The 26,104-nt window shown below is 40.7% G+C and overlaps 1 protein-coding gene and 1 long non-coding RNA gene across 3 annotated transcripts in view; one reads left to right on the forward strand and one right to left on the reverse strand.

Moving 5' to 3' along the window:
• The window catches only part of slc6a9 (solute carrier family 6 member 9), a 78,599-nt gene that overhangs the window by 5,534 nt on the left and 46,961 nt on the right, over positions 1-26,104 (forward strand). The window contains exon 2 of one of the 2 annotated variants that reach the window (XM_028021280.1): positions 9,537-9,839. In XM_028021280.1, the coding sequence (XP_027877081.1) occupies positions 9,810-9,839 (30 nt within the window). In that variant the 5' untranslated portion in view covers positions 9,537-9,809. Of the gene's footprint in view, positions 1-9,536; positions 9,840-23,617; positions 24,304-26,104 lie in introns of those variants that run through there. The other variant, XM_028021278.1, reaches the window with a different exon arrangement.
• On the reverse strand, positions 173-12,302 carry LOC114146870 (uncharacterized). Its single transcript, XR_003595976.1, has 3 exons — positions 12,233-12,302; positions 10,658-10,659; positions 173-184 (listed from the first exon to the last, which is right to left on the reverse strand). It is a non-coding gene; the product is annotated as an uncharacterized LOC114146870 (long non-coding RNA).

Below are 26,104 nucleotides of genomic sequence, written 5' to 3' on the forward strand. Positions count from 1 at the left end.
TCTGATTGCCACAGGAACTGGTTTCCAACCCCAATTTGTCTGATCATTCTTCCTCCGGTGACTCAATTCTCAATGCATGATATTTTTAGTTCCTCTTGTTTTCTGGTAAGTGGTCAGAGTGAAAGCAAAAGTTGCAAGCTTTGGAACTCGTGCAACAAGTTATGCATCTCATCAAGACAAACCTCTCCATATCTACTGTCAGAGAATTATATATACCTATATTTATACATATTGATGAACAAGATTGGATGATGCTGGCACTAAGCATAGAGAGAAAGATGTTTTGAGTGGCACTCTGTCTTTGAATTAATTTGACTTTGATCGTGACAGTTCTGTTGTTCTGGTTACTGTTTCAGGGCAAAGGGTTATTTTTGGTTGACATATGCTTGTGTTTTTGTAATAGCTCTATAGATCAGGTAGATTGTGCTACCTGATTGCTTGTGATTTGAAACACCACACCTCCTGTTGTCTAAATGACATCTATCTCATTCACTCTATCCAGTTGTTTTGTCCGCATGTGGAGATTGTTTGGATATATGAAAGGAATTAGGCTGAGCAACATCATTTGGTGGCGTAAGCACTGAAGAAGCTAGCTCAGCCGTAAAATGATGATTGTGCAAGTACTTTTTGTGACTTGGTAGAAATTGAAATGTTGAGAGAGTGACAGAACAGATAGAAAGGATTTGCAAAAACTGGGGCGATACTCTGTCTAAAAACACAATACTCTGTCTGGCTAATCCCCTTAAGCCAATGCAGCTGAAGTTAGCATCTTCCTTGGAGCATTTTGACATTGCTAAGCTACAATGCATTTCAGTTTTGTGTTGAATCTGTGTGGTGTTTAAACATGCCAGTCCAAAAATATATATGTGTGTGTGTGTATATATATATATATATATCCACCATATATAGTGGTGGAGAAAGTACTCAAAAATGTACTTAAGTAAATGTACAAATACACAGACAAAAATGTACTCTAGTAAAAGTACATTAACATTTTTACTTGAGTAAAAGTAAAAAAGTACTGGCTTTTAAAAATACTTAAGTATTAAAAGTAAAAGTACTTGCTGAATGCATTACCTAATCGCTAATACAATACCATTAAGTGTACCCATCATATTTAATTTTAATACATCAGAAATGTGCCATTTTAATGAACAACGCCACAGATAAAGCATGTTTTTATTGTGTTTACTCTCTGTGACAGTTTAGACTTAGATATGTGATTCTATACATCATAATTCCAGGGATGGAAACATCTTGTCTCCTGAACATAGCATGAACTTCACTTTTTTTTGCCACTAGTGGCATTTATTTTTAAAGAAATCCAACAAAAAGGGGATGGAAAGAAGGTGGGTGGGAGAGGACCAAGGAGCCACGTAGCAGTGTTGTAGTCAAGACCACCAAACCCGAGACCAAGTCAAGACCAAGACCAGTGCCCCACGACTCAATAAAATTAAGCATACCTGTCAAAATTGCTTCTCAAATTGATCTGAAAGATCCACATTCCCATAAAAAAACCTAGATATTGAATACTTAGAGCTGAAATAAATTTAACCAGTATCATTATCAATGCAAACTATTCTTCATTCTGCTTTGTTTCCATCTCTGTGCCACAATCCACAGAGGTCTCCTGCCATCCCTAAACAGATAACGCCCTGGGCGGTTGCCCATGTCAGAAACCACAACTGTCTGCACCATTAAACATAGCAATTAAGGCAATGCATTAATAATAAACAACACTCAACTATGAACACTGTCCAAGCAAGAAGTAACCAAGCAGAAGGACCATGACTGTTCTCACCCTATCTGCCACCATGGCAGGTGACGAATCAAAGAGGAATGAGCATGCTCTGCGTTCTTACGTTCTTGTTTTCTTTATTCACCAATTAAATAAATCATTTTTTTTTTTATTAAATAAAATAATAACAGCGACTGCAGTGTATGCAGAGCATTACAAGAACAAAGAACGGCTCTCAATGAGGCTTCAGTCGTATAGGACTTGGTAAAGATCCGTCCAGAAGAATTGGATCGTTCGTGAATGTTATATGACTACATAGCAAACTTTGGTCACAACGTTGTCCCATATAAGCGACACCTCAGTCAACACCTCCACACAATAATTCAGTGCATGAGTGACAACTTTTTTTCATCGCAGATGCAACACATACAGTATGTGTTAGCTTTGCTAACATCATGTCCACAGAGCTTACCTTTCTTTAAGCTTCCTTTCCAAGTGACGCTAAAAGTTGGACGAAGCGCTGTTGAATTTACATGTCGCCAAATCTTATGATTTATGTAGCGGGATTCTATGTCTGATGATTAGGCAGACATAGAATCCCGCTCAGAGGAAGCCACTGCGCATGATGGGTAACATCAGATCACGTAATTAGTAAATCACATTACTGCTTGGATTTTACAGCCCCACGTCAAGTCCCTGAACTTCACATTTTAATGAGAAAAAAAAGCGCGAAGCGACTTGGATGTAACGAGTAACGCGACGGTTTTGTTGAAATGTAGTGAAGTAGAAAGTACAGATACTTACTGTAAAATGTAGTGGAGTAAAAGTCGAAAGTATCCATTATTAAATCTACTTAAGTAAAGTACAGATACAACAAAATTGTACAGTAACGAAGTACTTGTACTTTGTTACTTCCCAACACTGTATATACATCTTTTCTGCCGCTCTCTCAACTTTTCAATTTCTACCAACTCCCAAAAACAAAACAGAGGGTTATAGATTTCCCTAGAAATATTGTTAAAATTCTGTTAAACCCCGTTCTCTTGAACCTAGTGCTGTGTGTCGTTTTATGCCGTCAGCTGGAATGCTTACTGTCCTCATTTAGTTTTTGAAAAGGCTGTCCTTATTGTAATTTTACAATTTTAAAATTAATTTATTTTTGCAACGGACTGCTGAAAATAAGCCCCACGTTGGCAGTCCTACTGATGTACACAAACAGCTTCTGCATTTTTCTGGTGGCTTCTCGGAGGTACAAAAATCATTACAATTTTACTGTAACGTCGTTTTTATCTTTACAATGCAATGCATTTTTACAGTGCAATCCCATAATTTTCCCATTTCCGCTGTGCTGTTGACGGAATTAGTCCGTGGTTGTTTTTATTTTGTTTTAATTTTTTGTCAGCTTTCCCAAAGTGATTCCAGCTTTGCCGCCTCTGTTTCACATGGTCCTGAACAAAAGCTCGAGCTTAGTTAGGGCCGCTTTGAGTGCCGCGTTAGTCGTACTTGGCGTCTTGTACGTATACGGCTAAGGCCGTCTATCGCAACCAAACAGAACTTGTGGAGTCCCAATCTTGCTGCCTCATATTGACCTCATTGATAACAGACACAGCTGCTTTGTGAGGCCAACAATATGACGCATTGTAAACATGGCTAGCAATAAAAGGTGGCCGCTTTGTTTTCTGGAGGCTACTTTGTTGCACATTGTGTCGGGGCCGGGAACCAGAGGCTCTCACACTGACTGACACAGTTCATATGCAGATTGCAAGAACAGAATGTATGACTGTCAGTACATTGAGAGCCACGTTGGATCTCTCTGTGAGACAAGTGCTATATTTAGCTTCACTTGCATGTCTCTTAGTTATTGTTGGCCTTGATTATCGAGCAGCAGAAATTAAAAATAGCAACAATGCTGTCTATCGTTCTGCTGTATACTTCTCCTTATTTACATAAAGTAACACTTGTTCAGCTTTATCTTTTCTACAATTGCATTGATGTATTTCTGGGGTTTTTTTTTGTCATCTTATGCAGGAGTTTAAGAAAGTACATAACTATTTCCAGCAGATTAATGAAAAATATGGCTTTCCCTGCCTTGCCTACAGTGTTGATTTCTGGTTTTGTCACCGTTTCTACAAGATTTATTCCATAAAGTTTCAACGGAAAGGATGATGTATGTGGAAAGAAGAAGGTGTTAGAGTCGACTGTAATTTATTTTTTTCTTGTACAGACACTTTTTTTTTTTTTTTTTTGCAAATTCTGCTTAAGTCAGCACATTGCATGGTTTAAACTCAGACAAAAATGAATGTGTTTCAAAAACGAAATGTTAATCCTTCCAGGAATGTTTTAGATATGTGTATACCAAAAGTACAGAGTATATTAAAAGTATTCGCTTGTCTGCCTTCATACATATGAAGTGGAGTGATATCCCTTTCTTAATCCATGGGGTTAATTATGTCAGCCCATTCTAGTACTTATACTGAACTCTTGTGGAAAGCCTTTCTGTAATGTTTTGGGGGGGGATGTTTACGGGTGTTTTCGAGCATGTTTCTGAGGTCAGACACTGATGTTGGACAAGAAAAGGGCTACCTTGACGTTCAGCTCTAGTTCATCCCACCATAGGATCAAAGTCAAGACTTTGTGCTGTTTACTTTCCAACACCGGACTTCCTCGTTCATGTCCGTATGAGCCTTGGTTTGCACATTAAAGCAGAGGTCTGGTCAAAACAAGAAGACACCATCAACAAATGGCCCCCACTTTCATATAATAGTTCAAAAGTGACCTGAAGCCTTGGCTTTTCTTTTCGATGAAACTTAAGAGACGAACCCAAAGATCCGTCCACCATAATACCCTCTGCAACAAACATTACACCCGACACGATTCAGACAGGCAAGTGACTTAAGTTAACATACGAAGAGGTAACAAATTGTTTGGATTATTTTCAGTGGATCCAAATTTACAGCTATTTGAGTTTTCTTTTTTCTGTTCAAGTAAAACCAATGCAATTAGAAATAATCACTGAAGTCTAAGCATAAAACTCAATTTAAATTGACACCGTAAGTTATTTTTACTTAATCTAAGTTATTGTAAATCATTGATTTTTATTCAAATGTAACCTTGTTTTTTCAACTACAACATTTGACCCTAGATACATCAGTCAACATGACATAAGGTAGAATAAATGTTTAAGTCAGTTTATGTCTTCTTAAATAGTTTAATACACAGTGGCAGCAAAATATATATATGTTGAAGTACTCTTAATTTTTCACTGTCTTTTGGTCAAATTTGACATTATTTTGAAGGTCCAGTCCTTTTCAGTCTTGAAGGATTTCTCTGTAGCTGGTTTAGACGTTTTCCTCCGCAGGTGAAAGATTCTGTCATTTCTTTGGTGGGAAATGCTTCCTATTAAATAGACAGGACTGTCTAAGCCTTAGAATCATTTTTATACTTTAGAATTTCATTTATGATGAGATAGTAGGAGACAGAGAAAAAAGGGACAGTGTAGCTGGAAACTTTAAGCTAAAGTATGAAACTTTTTATTAAAAAAAAGATACACATTTTTTTGCCAGGTTGTGACAGTGTGCACTGAGTCATAATTTGTGGGGGGAAATATGAGCTCCTCCGCTTTCTGACAGCGCTAAGTAGAAACGACCAATCAGAGCCAAGAGGAGGGGCTTAGTGCTGTCAATCCTGCTTGTATACGCGTTGCTCACAGCCTTCCTTTTTCCTCTCTGCTGTGCTACAGCTTCTTCCTGATAGCAGAGCCTGCAAGGAATGCTAACGCTAGTTAGCATGGCCACAGATGACGCTGGATAAACTGTTTTCTTTGAACAATGGGTTGTTTCTCCTCCATTAGCAGATTTAGCAGCAGGTACACGAGTATTATTCACAGCGCTAAGAAATTCTTCCCGTCTCTGATTGGTTGTTTTTGACCAATCAGAGTCAAAACCCGTCTCTGATTGGTTGTTTTTGACCAATTTTTTGTCATTTCTGTGGACCGCAAAAGTAGCTCATGGAGGAGGTGGAGAAGATCGATCTTCTCATAGGTTATCTGTCACATATTATAACTGTGTCGCCACAGTGACAGTTTTAACAAGTATGTAATAAACATGTATATATTTGTTTTTATGAAAGAAGCTCATTCAAGACTGAAGATAATCCATAAATCGTTTTAAATCCTTCAACCATCTGGGTCTGGAGGTGGGTAAAGTACCCAAAAATTGTACCCAAGTAAAAGTAAAAAGTAGCCATCCAAGAAATTACTCAAGTAAAAGTAGAAAAAGTGTTTTGGTAAAAAGTACTGAGTAACTGATCAAATGATCAATTATTTAATACTAAAAAATATAAGGCTAAGTGGAAATTTTGGTATTTTAAGGACCAAAACGACAATAATTCATACAAGTAACAAAAACATAACAAAATCAGGCAAAATAACATTTTCATTCAATATAAACGTTTGAAACTTTAACAGACACTGCAGGCATGTGTCTGTGTCTGGTAAATTTGCTGTTTAAATGTTTGTTTTTCATTCAGTGGATAGAGAATCCAGAAGGTTTACTTTTAAGTAAAAGCAGCGATACTTCATGATAACATTTCTCAAGTAAAAGTGAACGGTACAACATAGCAAAAATACTCCTCAAAAAGTAAATTTTTTCAAAACAAAGTTTCTGAAGTAAATGTAATTGAGTACTAGTTACTACCCAACTCTGCCTGGGTCAGTATTAATTGTGTATTTATGTTGGTGCCAACATTACATCATCTTCATTGTCTGTCTTCTGCAACTTTCCTCACGAGTTCACTGAGGCGTCTTGATGTTACTTCCTGCTGCCACTCCTTCCAGGATTGCCCAATCGACTTTCCCCGGTTCTTCACGTACATACGTTAGTGGAGTTTCTCAGTGGGATGAAGCCAGAGCTGTGTACTTTAATCACAGCATTCAGTCCTGGCCCCCTGATCATTCCTGAGAGCCCGAGGCAGCTGCCCTCTGCTGATGTTGTCTTTCTCTCCCCAGCATCTCTTTGTGGACGGTAGGGCCCAAGTTTATAACCTAGTTTAGTTTCTTTCTGCCATCTTCTATCGATGTGCAGTGTGCTGGGTGTGATGCGTGTCGCTGGGCGTTTTGGAGTTTCCATGGGCTCCTGTATGTGAAGCAGGCGTACTGTTTGTATGTGGTGGAGGGTTTTTCTTTTATGCGAGTGACCCTGAACGGTGGCTATCTTTGGCCCCTTTTCATTGCTCATGCTGAAATTGTTCTTTTTTTTTTTAATGACCTTTTTATAGAGTCAGATTAAGCAGGACATGCTAACCAGCCACTGTGCATCATTTACAGCCTGTTCAGCTGACATGAAACTTTTTCCTCTTACTATAAGGCGTAGTTTGATACTTTTCCCTTTTGGTGGTATTGGACATGTTGGATCCTGTATTTTTTGGTGTTGGGACCTCCATTAATGTGCCTTGTTCTTGTCCTTGTTCCTGTCTAATTTAGTCCGAATCGTAATCTTAACGTTTGGGATAAAAGTTTTTTTTCACATTGAATTTGGATTATTTATAGTTTGGCTGATAAAGTGTAAAAAAAAAAAAAAAAAAATTCTTGGCGTATTAGCTTGATGCAATCTGTGTCCGTCCGTTTGAAAGTCTACTGAGACTAAAAATGATCAAGACTTCAGCCACGAAGTCCCAATCAGAGCTGGAGTGACGGATTGTGGTCCAGACATTTTGTAGAGATCACCGTTACCAGAACATACGAGATTCCTACAAAATTCAAACGTCTAATTGTTAATATTTATCACATTTTCACTGTACAAACACATTTACAGTGCAAAGCAGTTTGCATGGACTCACTGCTTTTATTTAAAATTAGAAAGCAACAGTTATTCCAGTTGCTGCTAAATTATTGTCACATTATCAGTATTATGTTATCTATGACATTTGTTCAGATCTATTTAATTTAACTTGGAATTGGATGAGCACCGGTTGGGTTTTGTTTTGAGGCAGAGTGACTGTGATGTCGTTTACTTATTTTTTTAAGTTTCACTTTGGACTTTGGCTGCGTTTTCACTCTTCTGACCATTTTCAGACTAAATGTTTTGAATGGCTTGTCTAAACTTGACTCTAACTTATGAATCAATGAGCTAAAAAAGTTCCCTAAACTTCGGATATGAATGTGTGATAATCAGTAAGTTATACCTCACATAATAGCACTTCAATATACCTTACAAAAACTTGCAATTCAAGGCTGCTTATAAAGATTATCAAAAGAAAAGAACACAATAAATTAGCTCTGCACTTGATTTTTTTTTTACCATATATTTCTTTTTATGTTTTTTGTTATTTATTTAAAAATGTATCCAGTTTTTCACTAACTAGATTACATACATATTGCTATTTTTATCTGCATTAATGCATGAGGAGTTTTTTTGTATTATTATTATTTATTTATTTTCAGAAATGAGGCACAATTGTTCAGAAAACCTGGTGAGGCAAGAGAGCCTTGATGGGCTGGAGATTATGTCAAATTAATAATGCAGATTCAAAAAACTTTTATAGATCTGATCGTGTTTTAAGGAAACAGTTTCATTAACATGAAATGCCTTTTTCACAAGCTTTTATTTCCCTGCTCAAACTGAAATGAATTGACAGATGAGACACTGAAGTTGATGTTGTATTTGGAGCTTGAGTAAAGGGCCATTTCGCTGTTTTTGAAGCTTAGCTCTGGTTGTTCTTATGTAATTATATGTAACTAAAGAAAATGTCATTTTAAAGCCCTCTGTGCTGTTTTTTTGTAAACCTTTATTGGATTTCAACTTTTTTTATTTTTTTTTTATTTCCGAAATGGAATGAAGCTTTCAGAGTTTTAGATTGTGTTTGGAAGAATTTGTGTTTAGTTTTAAATAATCCAGTCCAGTTTTGAGAACTTTAGAGCTTACTCTTGATTAAAGGCAGCCCGCATTTCATTTACTGAAGATGAAATCCTGATTCTAACTTCAGTTTTGTTCAGCAGAAGCAAAAACGTAAGGGAGGAAAATAAGTTTATAAAGACTTTTTGATGTCTGGCGTTCCACTTGAGAAAAGAACCCCAAAAGAATTTCAATTACTATATTTAATCTTTAGTTGCAAAAAAAAAAAATAAAATTAGAGAAGATCTTTTCCGATCTAAAAAAAACAAACAAATGTGACGGCGTCTTTTTTCTGCTTTAGTGTAACCAAATAGTTAGCCTTTCACTTCATGTTTTTCATGAGATTTTTATTTGTTTTATTTCCACTAAAATCTCATGAAAAGACATTTCGGACAGGCTCGGACTACAAAAAAATGTTTTGTTGGACCATAAATATTTTCCGCCACCTGCCCTCAAATCCGGGATCGGAGCCGTTTTCCCACTTTGGCCGTCTTACAGCCGTCTGAACGTTTCCCTAACAGTTAATCTCTGAACACAAAAGGCCACTTTGTCGTGCCAGCTGCTTTGCTACAGTATGCAAATATCTCACTACATGCTTTAGAAATTCTTTGCATCTGCTGTCATTGATTTATATTTTATAGTTAAAATTCTTTTAGATGTTTTAAGACATTCGAATTTGCACCCCCCCCCCCCCCCCCCCCCCCCCACACACACACACACAAAAACAACAAACATTGGTGCCATGTTAGATTTGTTTTACAGATCCCGGAGAAAGATGGATCTGAATATTCACAAAAGGGGAGGGAACCTTACTAAAAAGTGTCTCTTTTTCCCCCTCCACCCCACGTCTCCCACCCCTCTCCTCCCTCCTCCTACCCCTCTCTGCCTGTCACGTGTTCTTTTCACAGCTTAGAAAAGTTTCTGGATTAAGGCAGAATTGACACAAAGCGGCAACGCCACTCCAAGCAACACTTGCGAGCGGCACAGAAGCGGTGGGGGGAAACCGAGACGGAGAGAGAGATAGAGATAGAGCCCGACGCGACGGGGTGAAGGCAACAACCCGGGGGCCCCTCAGAAGACGCCGAGAGCTCTGGTAGCCAGAAGGCGGACGAGTCCATTCCAGGCAGTGAGTGAGAAAGCAGCAGAGAGGCAGAGGATCTTTGCCGACGAGGTCCCGAAGGATGGAAGAGAAGCCGCTCTCTGGGATCCTGGTGAGTTCTCCTCTCGCGCGGCGACACTCAGAACTTTGAAAGCACAAAAGGCACAGGGATGCGGGGCCGCGTCTCGCCGGCGTCACGCTGCCGAGATGCAGCTGCTGGACCACCAGTTGAGTTGCTCTCCGCTTCACTTTTTTTCAGACCTTTCTGTTTAGTTGTGATATTTGGGTACTTTCGACACATATTTCAAACTTTTCACACACTTATTAGAACTCTAGAGACTTTCTGAAATCATTCTGCTGCATTTTTCTTTTTTTTCCCCCCACCAGAGGACTGATTAGTAATTTCTTGTTCCTGCTCATCCTGAGGTGTTTAAAAGTAAAAAAAAAAAGAAGCTTGTTTCAATTCAAAGAAGAAAAGTTTTCCTAGGTTGCTGTTCTTGTTCCCTTCATATCTGATATTTCTCTTTTTTTGAGAGAGAGAGAGAGAAGGCGAGAGGCTGCTAAGACATTGGGCCAAGAGGTAAATGTGTCGGTATTGGGCCTGCTCTGAAGCAGAGCGTCAGTAATGTGGCGTCATTGACAGTCAGGTCACTTCTCCCTCCACCTCTCCCTTCGGTCCAAGTCCTCCAGTCAGTCTTAAGACGGCGATAAACACAAACCCCCAGCTCTCCTCTCTGACGTTCTCACTTGTTTGAACCGTTGCCTTTCTCCCCCGGTGACACTTTTCCAACCGACTCTGTTGCGTCCTTTTAAGATGTTCCTCCGCGTTGAGGTGCACACCAACCGTTCCAACCTACCGGTCTTGCCCGCTCTCTCCCATCCTGCTCTCTGTTGGGGGGGGGGTGAAGATTAGACTTTTTTATTTTTTACAACTTTTTTGTATGTGTGTTGTCGCCGTCATGTTTCCATTTTAGTCTCAGTAAAGCCAGTTAGTGTTTTGACTTCTGAGCCACAGCTGGAGAAGCGCTGGCATTCATACACAATGGAGATATGAAGAGGTTTTAAAATGCATGCGTTTGAATTAAAAGTGCTGGCAGAAAAATGACCAGATGAAGTAGTTATTCGCTACGATTGACAATTTTAGGAAATGTTCCATATTCCACGGCATATGGTGTGTGGAATAATCATAATTTAGCTAATCAACATTGATTTAAGGAGTTCTGGAAGATTTTGCTTTCAATTTTACTTGTTTCGTCAGCTGTAAAGTTTATTAACGTTGCAAAAATGATCCACAAATCAGGAAGCCTTGACTTTGACCATCCAATAACAAGCCAAGTTGATTTCTCTTTACGAAATGTAACAAAAGAAGACATAAATACGGTATGCAAAGTAACTGCCGCCAGCATTTATTCATTCCTTATTTTGGGCAGCAGCAGGGAGAGAATGGTTGCTGTTAAAGATTTGATATATTCTGTAAAAGCAAACTGTTCATGGAGAGCAGCGTCTTTTATTAGCAGTTAGCACGATTAGCATGAGTGGCATATGCGTATTCCTTGAAAACGTAGACCCCTTACTTTAAGTGTTAGAGTTCTAAAAAACCTGCCAACATTTCCAAATCCTGTTTGTTTTATGACCAGGAGAGGTCGGAAGCTCCAGAAGACCAAACTTTGTGGAGCCTTTCTGCTGTCTGCTGAATGTCTTGCTTCTTCTTGCTCTTTGGCGCATGATATCAATAATTCATAGAAAATAGAGCGTTCTTTAAAACATCTTCTTACACTGCTGTGGTTAAATGCAGTTCAGTTTGAAGCGTCGCATTGAGACAGAAAATAGAGAAATGTGAGTCTTCCTCACTCGGTAACACAGAAGACGGTTACTGTCAGAGCAACATGGCGAAACCGAGATGGGTTCATTCATTTGTTGGTTGGTTGCCAGTTATCAGCAAATGTCTTAGTGCATCTGTACCAGAGTCTTATGGTAGAGATGCATTGTTGTAAGGCTGCACAGTGGCGCAGTTGGTAGCACTGTTGCCTTGCAAGCAAGAAGGTCCTGGGTTCGATTCCCAGCCGGGGTCTTTCTGCATGGAGTTTGCATGTTCTCCCTGTGCATGCGTGGGTTTCTCTCCGGGTTCTCCGGCTTCCTCCCGCAGTCCAAAAACATGACTGTCAGGTTAATTGGTCTCTCTCTAAATTCTCCCTGAGTGTGTGTGTGTGCATGGTTGTGTGTCCTGTCTGTCTCTGTGTTGCCCTGCGACAGACTGGCGACCTGTCCAGGGTGAACCCCGCCTCTCGCCCGGAACGTAGCTGGAGGTAGGCACCGACGACCCTCCCAACCCCATTAGGGACAAAGGGTGAACAGAAAATGGATGGATGGGTGGGCATTGTAAAGTTGTTGCCACTTTGCGGTAGTGGTAGGTACACTGCCAAGAAATCTAAATCTTAGCAAGTATTATTTTTGTCAAGCGTCGGATGTAAATATCTCAGAAAACTTTAACTATGGCAAAATGACCTTACAAGTAACTCATCAGCAAGAAATAAGCTTGTTTCAAGTCAATAATTACTGATGATTGATGAAAAAGTTCAAGTTCCATTGGCAATTTTTTTTTACCTATAACAAGACATTTTTCCCAGGTAATGAGTGAAATAATATGCCAATGGAATGAATACATTTTCACCAATATTAAGGGTTTATTTACTTTAAAAAGTTGCTATATCTTACTGAAAAGTTATTTGAAGGTGAGTTTTGTCTTAAGGTTTTCTAAAATATTTTTACAAGAAACTTGTCAAAAAATACTCTGTAAGATTTTGGATTTTTGCAGTGTAGGAGATTACTACCAGATCATAAGCAAATAAGGGTGTATACATTAAATGCATGTATATTTGTATATTTTTGTATATTTTTGTGATGCCAAGTTAACCAGAAATTCTGCACAGTCCATTCTGGTCTACTGTCACCCAGTTCAAAAGGGAAAACCACAATCGGATGCCATCCACACTCGATCGTAGTCCCTTATCTAAACAACACTTGACTTCTCTTTACAAATGAAAGTGCAGATTTCTCAACTCAAAAGCCAAAAGTTCTAAAATGCCTTCCCAAAAACGTCCCATGAAAAATCAGAGAGGAGCGAGACACAAAAGTATGTCATCTCCTTCAAACACTGGCTCCAGCATCTTTTTCGAAAACTGTTGCACCACAAACATGGCTGTTAAACCCTGGAAAACATGGACTTTTGTAGCTCACAGATTCCATCCAAATTTAGTCTAAGCAAGTATGTTGAAAGTCGGGCTTTGTCAGTCTGCTTGACACCCACTTACCACTTTTCAAGCCCTCTTAGATATCAGCTGGCGACAAACACTCAGCTTTGAGTTTTAACCGCAGCTTTAGAGAGAAGGCAATCTGATCTTTTCTTTCTTTACTTCTTGGAGTGTCTGACTTGGTGGGTCAAACACAAAGCTTTCTCTAATTTCTCCCTGCCGATGGCCGAGGCCGCTGTTCCCCAGAAAGGATTGCACAGTGATGTTTGCCCAGTGGTGTCAGCTGCGACTTCAAGTCATCAGCAACCAATCAAAGAAAGAAAGTGTGTGTGTGTTGCTCCCATTGCCAATCGCCTCTTTGTTTCCTCTTCCTCCGAGTACGCCCACTCTAACTCCACCCTCTCCTTAAGTACTTTTGTCGGCCGTATCCTCCTCTCGCATTGTCTGACATCCACAAGGACAATTTGTAATTGTGATTTATTTGTCTAACCTTTTAGATGTAAACTACTCACCCAAACTGCCGTTTGAAGAGGGGAACATTGCCTCTTTCTAAAAAAGTTCCTGCTCTTTTGGTCAAGTTAGATTTATCTGTACTAGCCCAGATGGTTGGTGGATGGACCGGTCACCGTAAATCTCGCCACACACTAGGCGGTAGCTTCCTGCTACCATTTGGCTCGGCCTATAGCCTTCTGTCAGGACTCTCTCTCTTTCTGTCCAAACTTAAATCTCCTGCCACCGCTCACGGCTCTCAAAAAGAACCCCATGTCCCTCAATCTCCCCGTTTGTCTTTGACTGCCCTGGAAGTGGCGACTTCCACCAAGCGGATGAGCAGATGGTGCCCTGGCATTAGGCTTTTCACCGGATAAACGGAGAGCTGTCTCTTTGTTTTCACTCCTTGGTGACTTCTTTTTGCAGTCGCAGTCTTTAAAGTGTCCGCGCTTCAAGATGTATGTCGCGGGATGTGAGGGTAGGAGGAGGAGGAGGAGTTGGGACTGTGGCGTTGCTGATTTGTTGCATTCATATGTCAGGCGGTGTGGACCACTGCTGCAGCTCCATCAACCTCCGAGGCAAAACGGGCGGAGAAGGTCACCCAAGTTTGGACGACGATCAAAGCACACGAGGAAACGGGGCGGGGGAGGGCCGCAAGATTTTAGTTGACTTGATAATCACGCTTAAACTTCTTTCGTCGCCTCGTAACTCCGATTGATCCTGCGCATTTCGTACCAATAAAAGTGTAGGAAGTCTCTTGTTCTGAATTGCAGTTTGACTTCTGCTTTTACTGATGCACTGCGTGTCCGTCATCACACCCAGATGTGCAGTGGTGCATTTCCTCAAGTGTGGCTTGTTCATTCGCCGCTGTGCAAGTGGGGTTTGTCTCTTCCTCTAAGCTGACTGGTAACTGTCAGCGCACTGCCTGGCTGAACTCACGTCAGAGAGCTTTTCGGATCACAAGCTCCTCTTGTACCGTTGAGTCATCTCTCAGCTTTCCTTGAGAATTAGTCTCTGTTATTTAGCAAAACGATAGGAATTAGAATTTTTGTTCTAATTCCTCAATAAATTGTCTTAGACAGAGAAATCTCAATGACAGGAATATATGAAATCTTGGGTATTTGGCCTGGCAAAAATCGGAACAGGAAGAGAGAGGAACCAAATAATGTGGTGCTTCCTGAAAGAGAGAACACTTTTGAGACATTAGGTGTTTGTGCAGCACAGAAATGTCCAATTTTACATCAAGTTCCTGTACAATATCGTTCAACATTTGCGTGTTTTGTCACATCATAACTACAAATGTCACTGTATTTCTTTTTGTGATTTTAGGTGATAAACCAGCACAAAACACTGCATTAACACAAAGTAGAATACAAAATCTCCAAAGATCTGTTATTTATGGGTAGGCCTGTCACAATAACAAATTTTGCTGGATGATAAATTGTCCCAGAAGTTATTGCGATTATCGATAATATTGTTATTTTGAGATCATTTTAAAGTAATAATAATGCAAGAACACATTCTTATAGATCAATAAACTTTACATTTTGATCAACATTTACCACTGGAACTGGAAGGTCATATTGTTGATGTGCTCGAATTCATTTTGATGTTGTGTGTGTGTGTTGGCGTGCGTGTGGGGGTGTGCTCCATTTCCCAGGGGTTGTGGGACTAATGTGTGCTGTAAGCTGTGAACTGGAAAACTAAACAGGAAGAAATAGTGGATCCTACAGCCAACACCTCCCTGGGGTCAGGACCCATACACACCCGCACACACACACCTGCAGGACACATTAGAATCTAATGCAAACTCGAACTCTACAAAACAAACTTTTCTTTTTTAGTTACATGGTTTAAATATCACCCCAGTGTCAGAGAATAATTATTCAGTGGCTTGTGTTGAGTCAGAAATTGTTCTCCTGACGCCCGACTTTGTTAGCAGTCACGCTGCGTGTGCTGACAGATGCTTTCCTCCTCGGCGTGCTCTGCTTCGAGTGCTCCACGCCGACCTACAGGTGAAAGACAGACATTTCATCTCTCTCTCTCTCTTTTTTTCTGCAGTTATGTAAGAAACATATTGAGTTGCCAGTCAGTCCGTTTAGCTAACAGCAGTGCTCAGCAACCGTGTTGACTGCCTCTGAGGCAGAAAGCGCCGACAAGCAGACGTGAACCGAGCGCTGGAGATAGAGACGGAGCTTAGAGGGCAGGTGGAGGAGGATGAAGTCAGATATGATTTGGTCTCTTATTTCACTCCGCCTCCCGACTGGCCAGCTCGCTGAAGAAGATGAAAAAAACAAACAAAAAATAATTTCTTTCAAACCGTACACAGAGTCAGTCGAACCGCCGCAACTGTGACGAGCGTACAATTGAGACACAAGTGCCACAAGTGCCAAACACGTCCACTGCTGGGCCATGTTGAATAGGTAGCTCTCACCACCCACTGACTTTCAATGTATGCTCACACACTGCATATACACACACATGCTTCGCAAGAGTGAAATGGGGGCCTTCATTGTGTTTGGGACCTCCAGGTTTCATTAAGACGGCCCTCTCAGGCTCAAAATTCTGTTTTCTGATGTTTCTTTCTTTTCCACTTTTATGTGACTACTAATGGGCCGTCCCTTGCCGTTCAGACGCAACAAAGAAATAAGACAAGCACGTTAAACAGAGGGGACTTCTCTTCCTTAATTCCACTTTCGTCCTCAGAAGTCAGAGAAATTATGGACAGCGTCTGGACACAAGAAAGGTCGTTTTTTTGGGGGGGGGATTATTGTTTTCGGTGGTTTCCAGTTGAACTCTTTTCAAAAGCCTTTTCAGAGGTAATTTTAGGGGATTTGTTGCACTTGAACTGAACCTGCTCTCTGGCCATGCGGCCGTTGAATGGCAGCTGTGAGCTCCTTTGGACGAGGGCGGTCGTTTTCTCTTCTCGGAACAGTTTGTCCTGCCTGTCAGCGTGTCCTGCACGTTATTAATCACATTTTTTCATCTGAAGCCAACTTCAACTCAAGAAACTAGAAACGGGCCGATCGGATAGAATGAGGGCAGTTTTGCACCACCAATTTTGGGAAGTTAGTTGAGTTTCCTTCGAAGATCTGCTAGTAACTAAATGCGTTTCTCTACTTTCTAGATCGGTTAGAAATTCAACAGAGTTTTCTTTCTTGTTTACAAACTTCAAATATCAGGTTTCACAAGTTGAAAACCATCTGATTTTGTTCACCAGCTGATTTTTCTCTGAATTTCCTTTGCAGCTCGTGTAAAATTAAGCTTCTTTTGGCTTTTGCTGAACGATGGACGATTCTGTTGATTCTGTTCAAACAGGACGGATTCAGGTGAAGTGCAGTTGGAGAAAAAAACAATAAGCAAACAGTCCTTAGAAGGAAAATGTTACTAAAATAAGCAAAACCCTCCAGATTACAGGACAGATGTTTCTCTACAGAGGTGTTTTTATATGGCTCAGGAGTTAGAAGTTTGTCCGGTAACCAGCGGTTTGCCGCCTTAAACTCCCGCTATGTTCGTCTCAGTCGTTTTACCTGGTGCTGATTGAGTTCTTCAAAGTCCTCTGGACTTGATAAAGTGCTGTATAAGCAAAGGCCACTTACAAAGTCAAACACTGTGCGTTGCAGGAAGAAAAATAGTGTCATTTCTGAACTGCTGGTCACCGATCCGAGTCTACTAAACTATAAAACATGTAAGTTTAGACATAAATAGGCTCGTTTCAATTTTTTTATATATATATATATATATATATATATATATATATATATATATAAAAAAAGGCCCTGTTTATTACGTTGAAACATGATGGAGCAGATTTTCCGACGCTGCATCACCTTCATCGTCTCAGGAAAACTAGTGTTCAGATTTTCAGTTATAGTCAACTACAGATGATATAATGACAAAAATGTAATCAGTTTCAAAACCATGTTTTGCTTCTTTTTTTTTTTTTTTTCAACAATAGCTTGAAAAATTGCTTCCTCTCTCTCACCAGCTTTGTCATTTTAGAGATTCTCTTCTTCGCTGTGAACAGATTTTCACTCACAGGCTTTAATATCTTTGCATATAACGGAGAGCGGATTAGCCTCTGATCACGACGCAGCAGCAGCAGCAGCACCTTGGACAGTGCTTTGTCTGCTTAGGGTCTGTTTTCTCTTTTTTTTTTTTTCTCTCCACTTTTTTTTCTTCTTCGTCGTCTTCTTCCTTTAACTTCTGTCACATTTTCAGCGCCACTGTGACTTTTGCCACGTGAGGCCAACTTTCCTCACGTGTTCCCCACTTTTTCATCCCCAGCAAATGGTCCCATATGTTTGTAAAATAAATAAAATAAAAATAAAAAAAACGTGTGTGCCGTGTGCTTTTCCAGCCCGATTTGTTCCCATGCCTTCTCTCCGATGAGCCCCGCTCTCCCCGAGGGTCCGAGCCGAAGCCTCACGCTATTTATACAGACTGAACAGCTGGGGCCCTCCCAGCCAAAACAGTGAGGGATGGGGGTGGGGGTTGAAGGGGTTGGTGGAGAAACTAACATGGAGAACTTCAGGTTTAACCAAGTGTTGGAAATGTCTCTCTGTTCTCTCTCTCTCTCTCTTTTTTTTTTTCTTCTTTTTTTGCTTCTGTCATTTGTTTCGCTCTCCCCCCAGAGAGGCCAGGTCGTGTTCAGTTCAAGTCTGCTTGACCCGCGGACAAACATCACTCTGTGTCTGAGTCTTCATTGTCCTGCTTTCCATTCATCTTCAATGCGTCTTTCTTCACACTCCTGTTTGTAAGTGAGATCGTTGAACGCTACAAAATGTCTGTTTTCCTCTCCTATGTGACTTTTTTTGGTGCTCATCTTGTCCAGAAGTCCGGTGAAGTTTCGCCGACGCGAGGCTCTGTGATTTCAGTGCTTCCTCGCACGAAAAGCTCAGGGAGAATAGTGTGCACTCTAAGCGTGCTTCCTTCACTTCGAAGCCTCTCTCCCACAGTCAGGCGTCCCGTCGCAGGCATGCTGAGCTAATGAGAGGTGAAGAGAAATTAACCAAATTGCCGTAAAGGACAGATATATAAATTGTATTGGATGTAATGAGTGCAGATACATCCATTGGCTCTCTTCGAAGTTGGCTAATTGAAACCGATGAAGCCACACTGCGGTTTTGTTTTTCCTTATTTATGTTCAGATAAAACCAAAAATTTACCATCCTTTTAAAAAAATATTTTACCATAGCTGAAGCAGCTTTACAAAGATCTACATGTGTTTGCAACTATGTGCAGTGTTTGTTGTCCGCTGAATCTGTAACGGTCAAAAAGCTCCGGTTTCGTCTCCTTACGCCCGTAGCTTCCTTCTGCCTGACCATGGCGTTTCCCACATGCCTTTTGACAAATTCTACTCCAACCTTGATATGAAGTGGATTTCTCACAGGCACTGTTCACCGGTGAAGAATCCAGTCAACAGGTGTCGTATGCAGAGTCTCTCCCATCTCTGCCGATGAAGTTTGTAACTCCTTTGACGGAGTCATAGGTTTTCTTTAGCCATTTTCCACATGTAACCTTTCGTTTCTTGATTTAGTGGACTCCAGGAGGATGTTCAGATCCTTAGAGTTTCTTTTAGATGGCGCACACATATACAGCTGAAATCCGGTCATACTCTTGCTGATAACTTCATGTAGAAGTACTTATTAAAGTGTGAGGCTAAACATTTAGGGATGGATGATATTGGATTTTTGGGCGATATTCGATATACTGATACACTAAAACTCATTCGGTCGATAGCCGATACTGATACCAATATTTTTTGCCTATACTCTTAATTCTCTACTGTGGGATTAAAATACTGTTATCTTTGTCACTTTAGCCTGCTGCCAAAGGCAAATGCTAAAAAAGTAAAAAAGGAGGCTGAAAATTATGTAACACTTTCAACTTGCATTATGTTTAGTGTCAAATGTATTCATGACCTTTGCTCTCTCTAAGACAATGACAACACCCAAACAGTGCAAATTTGTAAACCTTCACAAAACTAAACTCAACCTGTTCACAAGCAGCAAGTGAAAAGTCCATCAGTTGTTTCTCTAATACTTAAGTTTCTTATGACATTGTGCTGTGCTGCAGGCATCCTCACTGATTTGTCTTATAAAAACAACGGCTTTTACATCGGTGGATTATTTTGACGGAATGACCGATGTCCCTAATATCGGCTGATAATGTTGTGCATTCCTATAAACATTAGCATGTTTGCTTTCTGTTTTCGAAGCAAATTTAAGTTTGGTAAAATTTTGGTTCCACTTTTCTGTGTTAGGTTTTGATCGAAACTTAAAACAGAAAGTTGGCTTCCTGTTCAAACTTTGCGCCTCGGTTTGAACGTCGCAAATTTTAATGACTCATGATTCAGCTGCTCTCTGCACATCTTCCGAGGGACATTTAGGAATATCTGACCAACCCAGAGCAGGTTGGAGGACTTCCACAAGAGAGAGCCTCTCGTTCCTCATCAATGCCATTGCCAAGGATAAAATAAAAAATTAAAAAATCACTTGAACTCTTAAGAAAAAGTATTGGGAGTTAAGTTGAGTTTTGCGACACATCAACAGATAGTCTAGCATGCCAAATATCCAACACTGCGATAGAAAACCTGCTTCAGCTGTAAAGCCATAAACATTCATGTTTAAGTGGTGAATTGTAGTCATAGAGTTTTTCCTTCCCACTGAGCAGTGAGAAAAAAATGCTTATACTGACAGCTGTACACACACACGCAGCAACCTCCAGTTATAGCAAGAAACACAAGTCACAATTTGAATATTTGCAATTTATCGCTCAACGTTGTTTATACTTTTTGCCCTTTAAAATCACAAAGCTCCTTTTCAGCAAAAAAATAAAAAGGCTTTAGAGAGATACTGTGTATCTGTGTCAATTATGCAGTGATATTTGAAACTGTTTGTTAATCCAGATAGGAATACTTTGAAAGTTAGCGAAAAACCACAAAAGTGGAGATGAAAGAGACAGAAAGAAAAAAACAAACTGGAAGTGAGGCGTTTTCCTCCCTGCTTGTCCAAAGTGGTTCATGTTTGCCTTACCCTTTCCTCTGGCACTGAAATGTTAATCTGATATGAAATGTGCAATATAAGTCATTGACTTACAAGTTATTCAAATCTCGACAGTAACTTGAGCAAATAAAAAAGAAAAAAGGATGATGGTTGATGTACATTTTGTCACTTCTTTGTATTTTATGTAGTGCAATCAGTTACTGACGCAGAGAGTGGTCATATGTATTTGTTACTGTATAATCAAGAACAGTCCCAGAAAATAAATAGTCTTTTCAGTATGCCAATAGGTACTTATGAAATTGCGCAACATCCATTGATAGTTTTTTTTTTATTTTTTATTTTTTATTTTTTTTTTTTTTTAGGAAGTGGAGGTTTGACTGGATTTACTTTTGTGTACGTCAAACAGTCATTACCACTTTACTAATCAGATCAATAGTTGTCTTTTGGTAAAAAATTATAGTTATTTGTGGAGTCTAGCCATTACTTTTGTCAATGAAAAAACATGATCTATAACGAATTAAGTGGTTGCAACAGATGAGGGAATGACGGCCAAGGCATTTGCTTCGTGTTTCAGATATGTATAATATCAATTATGATACAGGATACATGTTCAATAACTTTTTTTTTTCAGCATTATTAAGAAAAGTAGTTTCTTAACTACTTTTAAGAAACTAAAGTAGTTTTGATAGAGCAACCAGCAAGTACTGGTTGCTCTATCAAAACAAACATCATCTAAAATTAGCTGTTTTTTGGGGGGGGGGGTCAAAATTAGACAACATAACCTCCTCTTGCTTTCTCTGACTGCTAGTAGTTAGAAACAAAAAAATCCAGCGTGTTTGTGTCAGCACTATTTTTTTTTTCATCTTTAAACAGCAAGAAAAAGAAAATCCTTATTGTGCACATTATCATTCATGTCCCAGAAACTCTACGACTGTAACAAGAAGTAATAGAAGTGGAAAGAAAAAAAATCACTTGTTAGCAACAGCATCTGTGCATCTTTAATTAGAGGTAAATGACTCAACGTAATTAGACATTGGCTAACTAAACACCCTCGCAGCCCCTTCGCTAGAAACCAGCTTTAGTCTCAATTATTTTAGTAATAGATTCTCATTAGTTTAGCACAAGGTGAATTTTCCGTGACTGCTCCGATATGCAACGCCACAATAAATGAAGTGGTATATATTGCATGCATGTGTGTGCTGAGGTTCAAGCACTTTGAAAACATTTCATCCATTTGACCTAATCTTGCCAATTGAACCTCAACAAAAACAAGTTTAAATGTTTCCTTGTAGAGGAAGTGATGGTCTGCTGTGAAGTGTTATACAAATGTTTCTTTTTAACATACTTCTTTACTTCATTGTCACATTTGACTGGTCACATCATCAAACGCATCGAAATATCAAGCAACGATAAAATGAATAAATAATAAAAAAATTCAAATGCTAACTTCATTTATCAAGGGAGAAAAACCCTTTCTAAGCCAGCCTGGTTATCATGAATGAACTGTTCATTTTCTCTGAACTTGTAGACAAACATGAAATACGCCTAAAGATTTTAAAAAGTTAGTCATTTTAACTCAAGCTAGACAAATTCAACAACAGATGAGAAACAAAGTTATTGATATCTATCAGTCTGAAAACGTCTTCAAAGCCTTTTTATGCCAGTTTGGCAGATGTAGTTTGTTCTTGTTTTAGAAAGACGTCGCTACTGCTCAGACCGCCTCGATTTTGTTTGTTTTTAAGAAATCGTAATAATTTTCTTAACTGCAACCAAAAGGAAATATCAAAACCACAGCCGGTGCTGCTTCAAAAGCTAACTAAACAGACAACCTAGTTTTTGTTCTGTAAAAAGAGAAGGTAACAGAGCTAATGACACTTTTGATGTTATTCCATCGAAAGCGAACCTACATTAAAGATCGACTTGTCTCCCGAACAGAGATTATAGCTTTATTATTCTGCTAGAATACTTTTGAAAAGCACACACACGCTACGGTCAATTTATTGCCTTAAACAACCTGCAGGGATGAAATACAAGTGACGGCAAAAACGCACAATTTCCTCCTATCAAACAGTTTATGCTTTACAAACGTGTCAACATACGCAGTCGTCTGTCAAGAGCGTTTCCTTTCTTTGCCCTTCAGTGCTTCCCCTCAGCGCCCTGAATGGGGTGGCTAAATGCTAATGAATCTTTTATTGCGTCCCCTGTGAGATTGTCGCTTTTAATTGATAGACAAATGAAAAGCATCCGGTCCGTGTTGCTTGTCTCGTGTTGAACATAACGGGAGGGCCTCCACTCAAGCGGCAGCAGCCATTGTCCTCAGCTATCAAACACCCATTAGGCCAGGCGCCAGTTGCTTGTCAACTCTGGACGTCATTCACCACCGCATTCACTCGCACAATTATTGCCAAGCGACTTATTGAGTGACAGCATCTCATACTGATTCTTTTCTCTTTTTTTTTGTCAATCTCTCAATCACCCCTCAATTAACGATGCAGTTTTGCCCTTCAGCCACTTTGCTCTTTTTTCTTTTCTTTTCGTTTTTTTTTTTTTTTTTTTTTTTTTTTTTTGTCGTTGTTGTTGTTGTGGGCGGCCATTAGCCATGCGGTGGCAAACAGACACAAAAATGTTGGCATCCAAACGGCGGCCCAGGAGGGGAAGCGCTTAGATTTCAAAGGGTGGTCTGTGCACGCATTGCTGATGAGGCGAAAGAGGTGGGCTTTCTGGCGTGGGCCGGCCTCTCGGTGTGAAACGGTGGGCGAGTGGAGGGCATTGGCAACGTCAGGGTGTAAAGACGGACGAGGATTTGGAAGAGTCAAGTACCGCTGAAAGGGGAAGTTGTTGGTGGTCTGCGGCGTTGCATGCAGCTGCCCCTGAAAACAAATGGAAGAAATAAGGGAGAGGGGGGGGAAAAAAAGAAAGAGGGGTTGGGTGGTGGGGGGGCAGTAGAGTCCGGTGGAAGGCTTGCAAGCTCCTAACTTTTTTTTTTTTTTTTTTTGTCTGCTTGCGTTAATCTGTTGAGAAAAAGCGTGAGGAAACTTGGCCGAGGGTCCTCCCCCTCTACCCCCACCAGGCTCCCCCCCCCACTTTACTCCGGACAGCTAAACTTGAAGTTGAACACCCCCCTGCCATCACTGCCACCATGGGTCCTCCTCTCTCCCACTTGCTTGCTCTGTATTCTGTCTAGGTGCTGGAGTGACAACGAGCCATTCATTGTGGAGGTAGAGCAAAAAAAGACTCTGGATCTTTCCTGTGTCTTTTTTTGGGAGACGGTGGGAGTCGGAGGGGACGGGGGGGGGGATGGCAGGGGCTGGTAAAGTGGGAGGTGCACTGCTAAACAGGAGGGCAGGAGTATACTCCTGAAATGGAGAAATGTGACAGATAAGAGGAAATGTAATGAGTTAGAATGGGGGGAAAAAGTAAGAGAGGGTTGAGTAAAGAGTAAGGTGCAGAGGGAGCGAGCGATGGAGGGAGGGGAGAGAGGTTGCGATTGAGGTTTGAGGCAGAACTGGAAGCACAGAAGGAAGGGAGGGAGAGAGAGAGAGAGAGAGAGTGGGCTACCATGCCGAATGAGCAGGAGAGGCGGAGAGGAAGCGGAGCTCCATCAGATGAAATGAGGTGAAAGTAATTCAGGCATTAATCAAGCCAGGGCAAAAGGGAGGGTATACTGTTTTCTCGTCCCCCCCACCCCCTCCCTTTTTTTTTTTGCTGCGGAACTGAAAGACAAGGTGTGAATGAAGGAGCCTGCAGTGGCCTGCAGAGAAGCACCACCGGGTCACAGCATCAAATCATGTCCGAGTCGAACATCGTCACGGCTTCCACCGCAGACCAGGTCAGTTAAAGCTGTCTTCCTGATTGTATCTTTGTCTTTTGGCTCGCAAGCGGGCAGATATTCCCCCGGCGTTACAGCTGCAACCCTCACGCCGGCTTGAGGACCGGGAAACGGTCCCCACTTAGGGTCTTTGAAGAAATTCGGACAAAAAAAAAGAAGAAAAAAAAAGTCCCAAGATCCGGAGAGATGTATATCATCTTTAGATCCTAAATCGGAAGTTGCGAGGGTGAGTCTCCAAGAGCAACTGTGAGTGAGTGTGTTTCTTGGACTTTCAAAGCAATGATTGTTTTTGCTCGGAGCTGCCTGGACAACGGTACAGGGTCCTGAAAGAATTGAATTCATCAAGACGAGCTATTGTCTACGTCGCCTTATTTTTCGGTGATCATTCAGGGGGTCGGTGACGACTCAATACCCCCCACACCACGTGAGGAGGGGAACGCAGCTCTTTAAAAACCCGACCACGTGTGGCGGCCCTGAAAAGTTTTATAAGTAATTGCAGTGGGAAGTCCGGGCAGTGCTGTGAGAGACGGGGTTGGTAAGGAAGTGGGTCGGTCTGCCGTGTGTTTGGGGGGGAAAAAAAAAAAGACAGAGTGGGTTTGAAAGAGAGTAGAAAAGGCAGATATTTATCCCTTCCTCCCCTCCACCGCCACTTCCACAGGGAGCTTTAATTGCACGCTTTGGCACATCATCCCCTCGCTCCGCTTTCTTTTATTAACAGTCAACTTGACTGAAACAATTAAATCCTGTGATCTGTGTAAGATAAGACGTACGGTTACTTCCATTATGGCAGGTAAAGACAAAAAAGAAAAAAAAAAAGGGGTGGGGGTGTGTTTGTTGGTGTGCGCACGCCGCTGTTAGTGTGTGTGTGAGTATCCGACCTCGCTGCCGGCATGCATTGTTAGCCAAGTTCTTGTCTCCTGTTTCCGCCTGATACTCTCAAGGCTGAGTCAGCTTGCTGTAGTTCTGGAGACACTCACTCACACGCAGATTCATTCTTACCTTCAAGCATTTACACAAATGCTTTGAGCCCTTTTCTGTGCTAGCACAACAAACACGATAGTACAAATAGTTGCCTGCCTGCAAATTGAAGGGATAAGCTGTGGGTGGAGGAATGATTTTTTTTTTTTTAGATCTCCATAGTGTGTGTGCACATTGGTACACATTGGAGTGTGGGCGTGCGTGTATTTGAGTGTGCTAATCCAGCAAATCTGGACAGTTTAGATTCGCTAACAAGCGGGCACCATATTTCTCCACAAGCGTTGAGTGGCAGGATCCTAAGTCTTTGAGACTGACAGGTAGTGCTGCCTGTCCATATGGATCCACATTTACATTCATAATTACTGACTCTTCCTATTCTTAATTTACCATTTAAAAAATAATCTAAAAAAAGTGTTTTCGGCTCCAGCTAATCGCTGAGTGGGCAGTTATTCATGGCTTTTAAGATGACATTTACTCCTGCCTTCCTCAACTCTTTACATCAGTTTTATTTTTTTTTATCATTCCAGTCTTTGAAAGCTTTAGAACAGTCATTCCCCCTCCATTTGTGTTTCACACTTTAACTACAATTGAGCTCGTTCTCCACATAAGAAATGCTCATTAAACATTAAATCTGTAAGATGTAACTTTCAAAATTGGATGTAGCTGTTAGTGTGGTTAGCACAGCGAGCAGCATTTCCTAGAGAACCTAGATCCTTACTTGTAGGTTTTCTCCGTGTTATCTGCTGATCGTCTTGCTCTCGCTCGCTTCACGGACGTCTCAACGTATCTCCTGTTGAAGTGGGGAAAATATCACGTATTTCTC

Source organism: Xiphophorus couchianus, chromosome 6, assembly GCF_001444195.1.
Source record: "Xiphophorus couchianus chromosome 6, X_couchianus-1.0, whole genome shotgun sequence".
NCBI classification, from domain to species: Eukaryota; Metazoa; Chordata; class Actinopteri; order Cyprinodontiformes; family Poeciliidae; genus Xiphophorus; species Xiphophorus couchianus.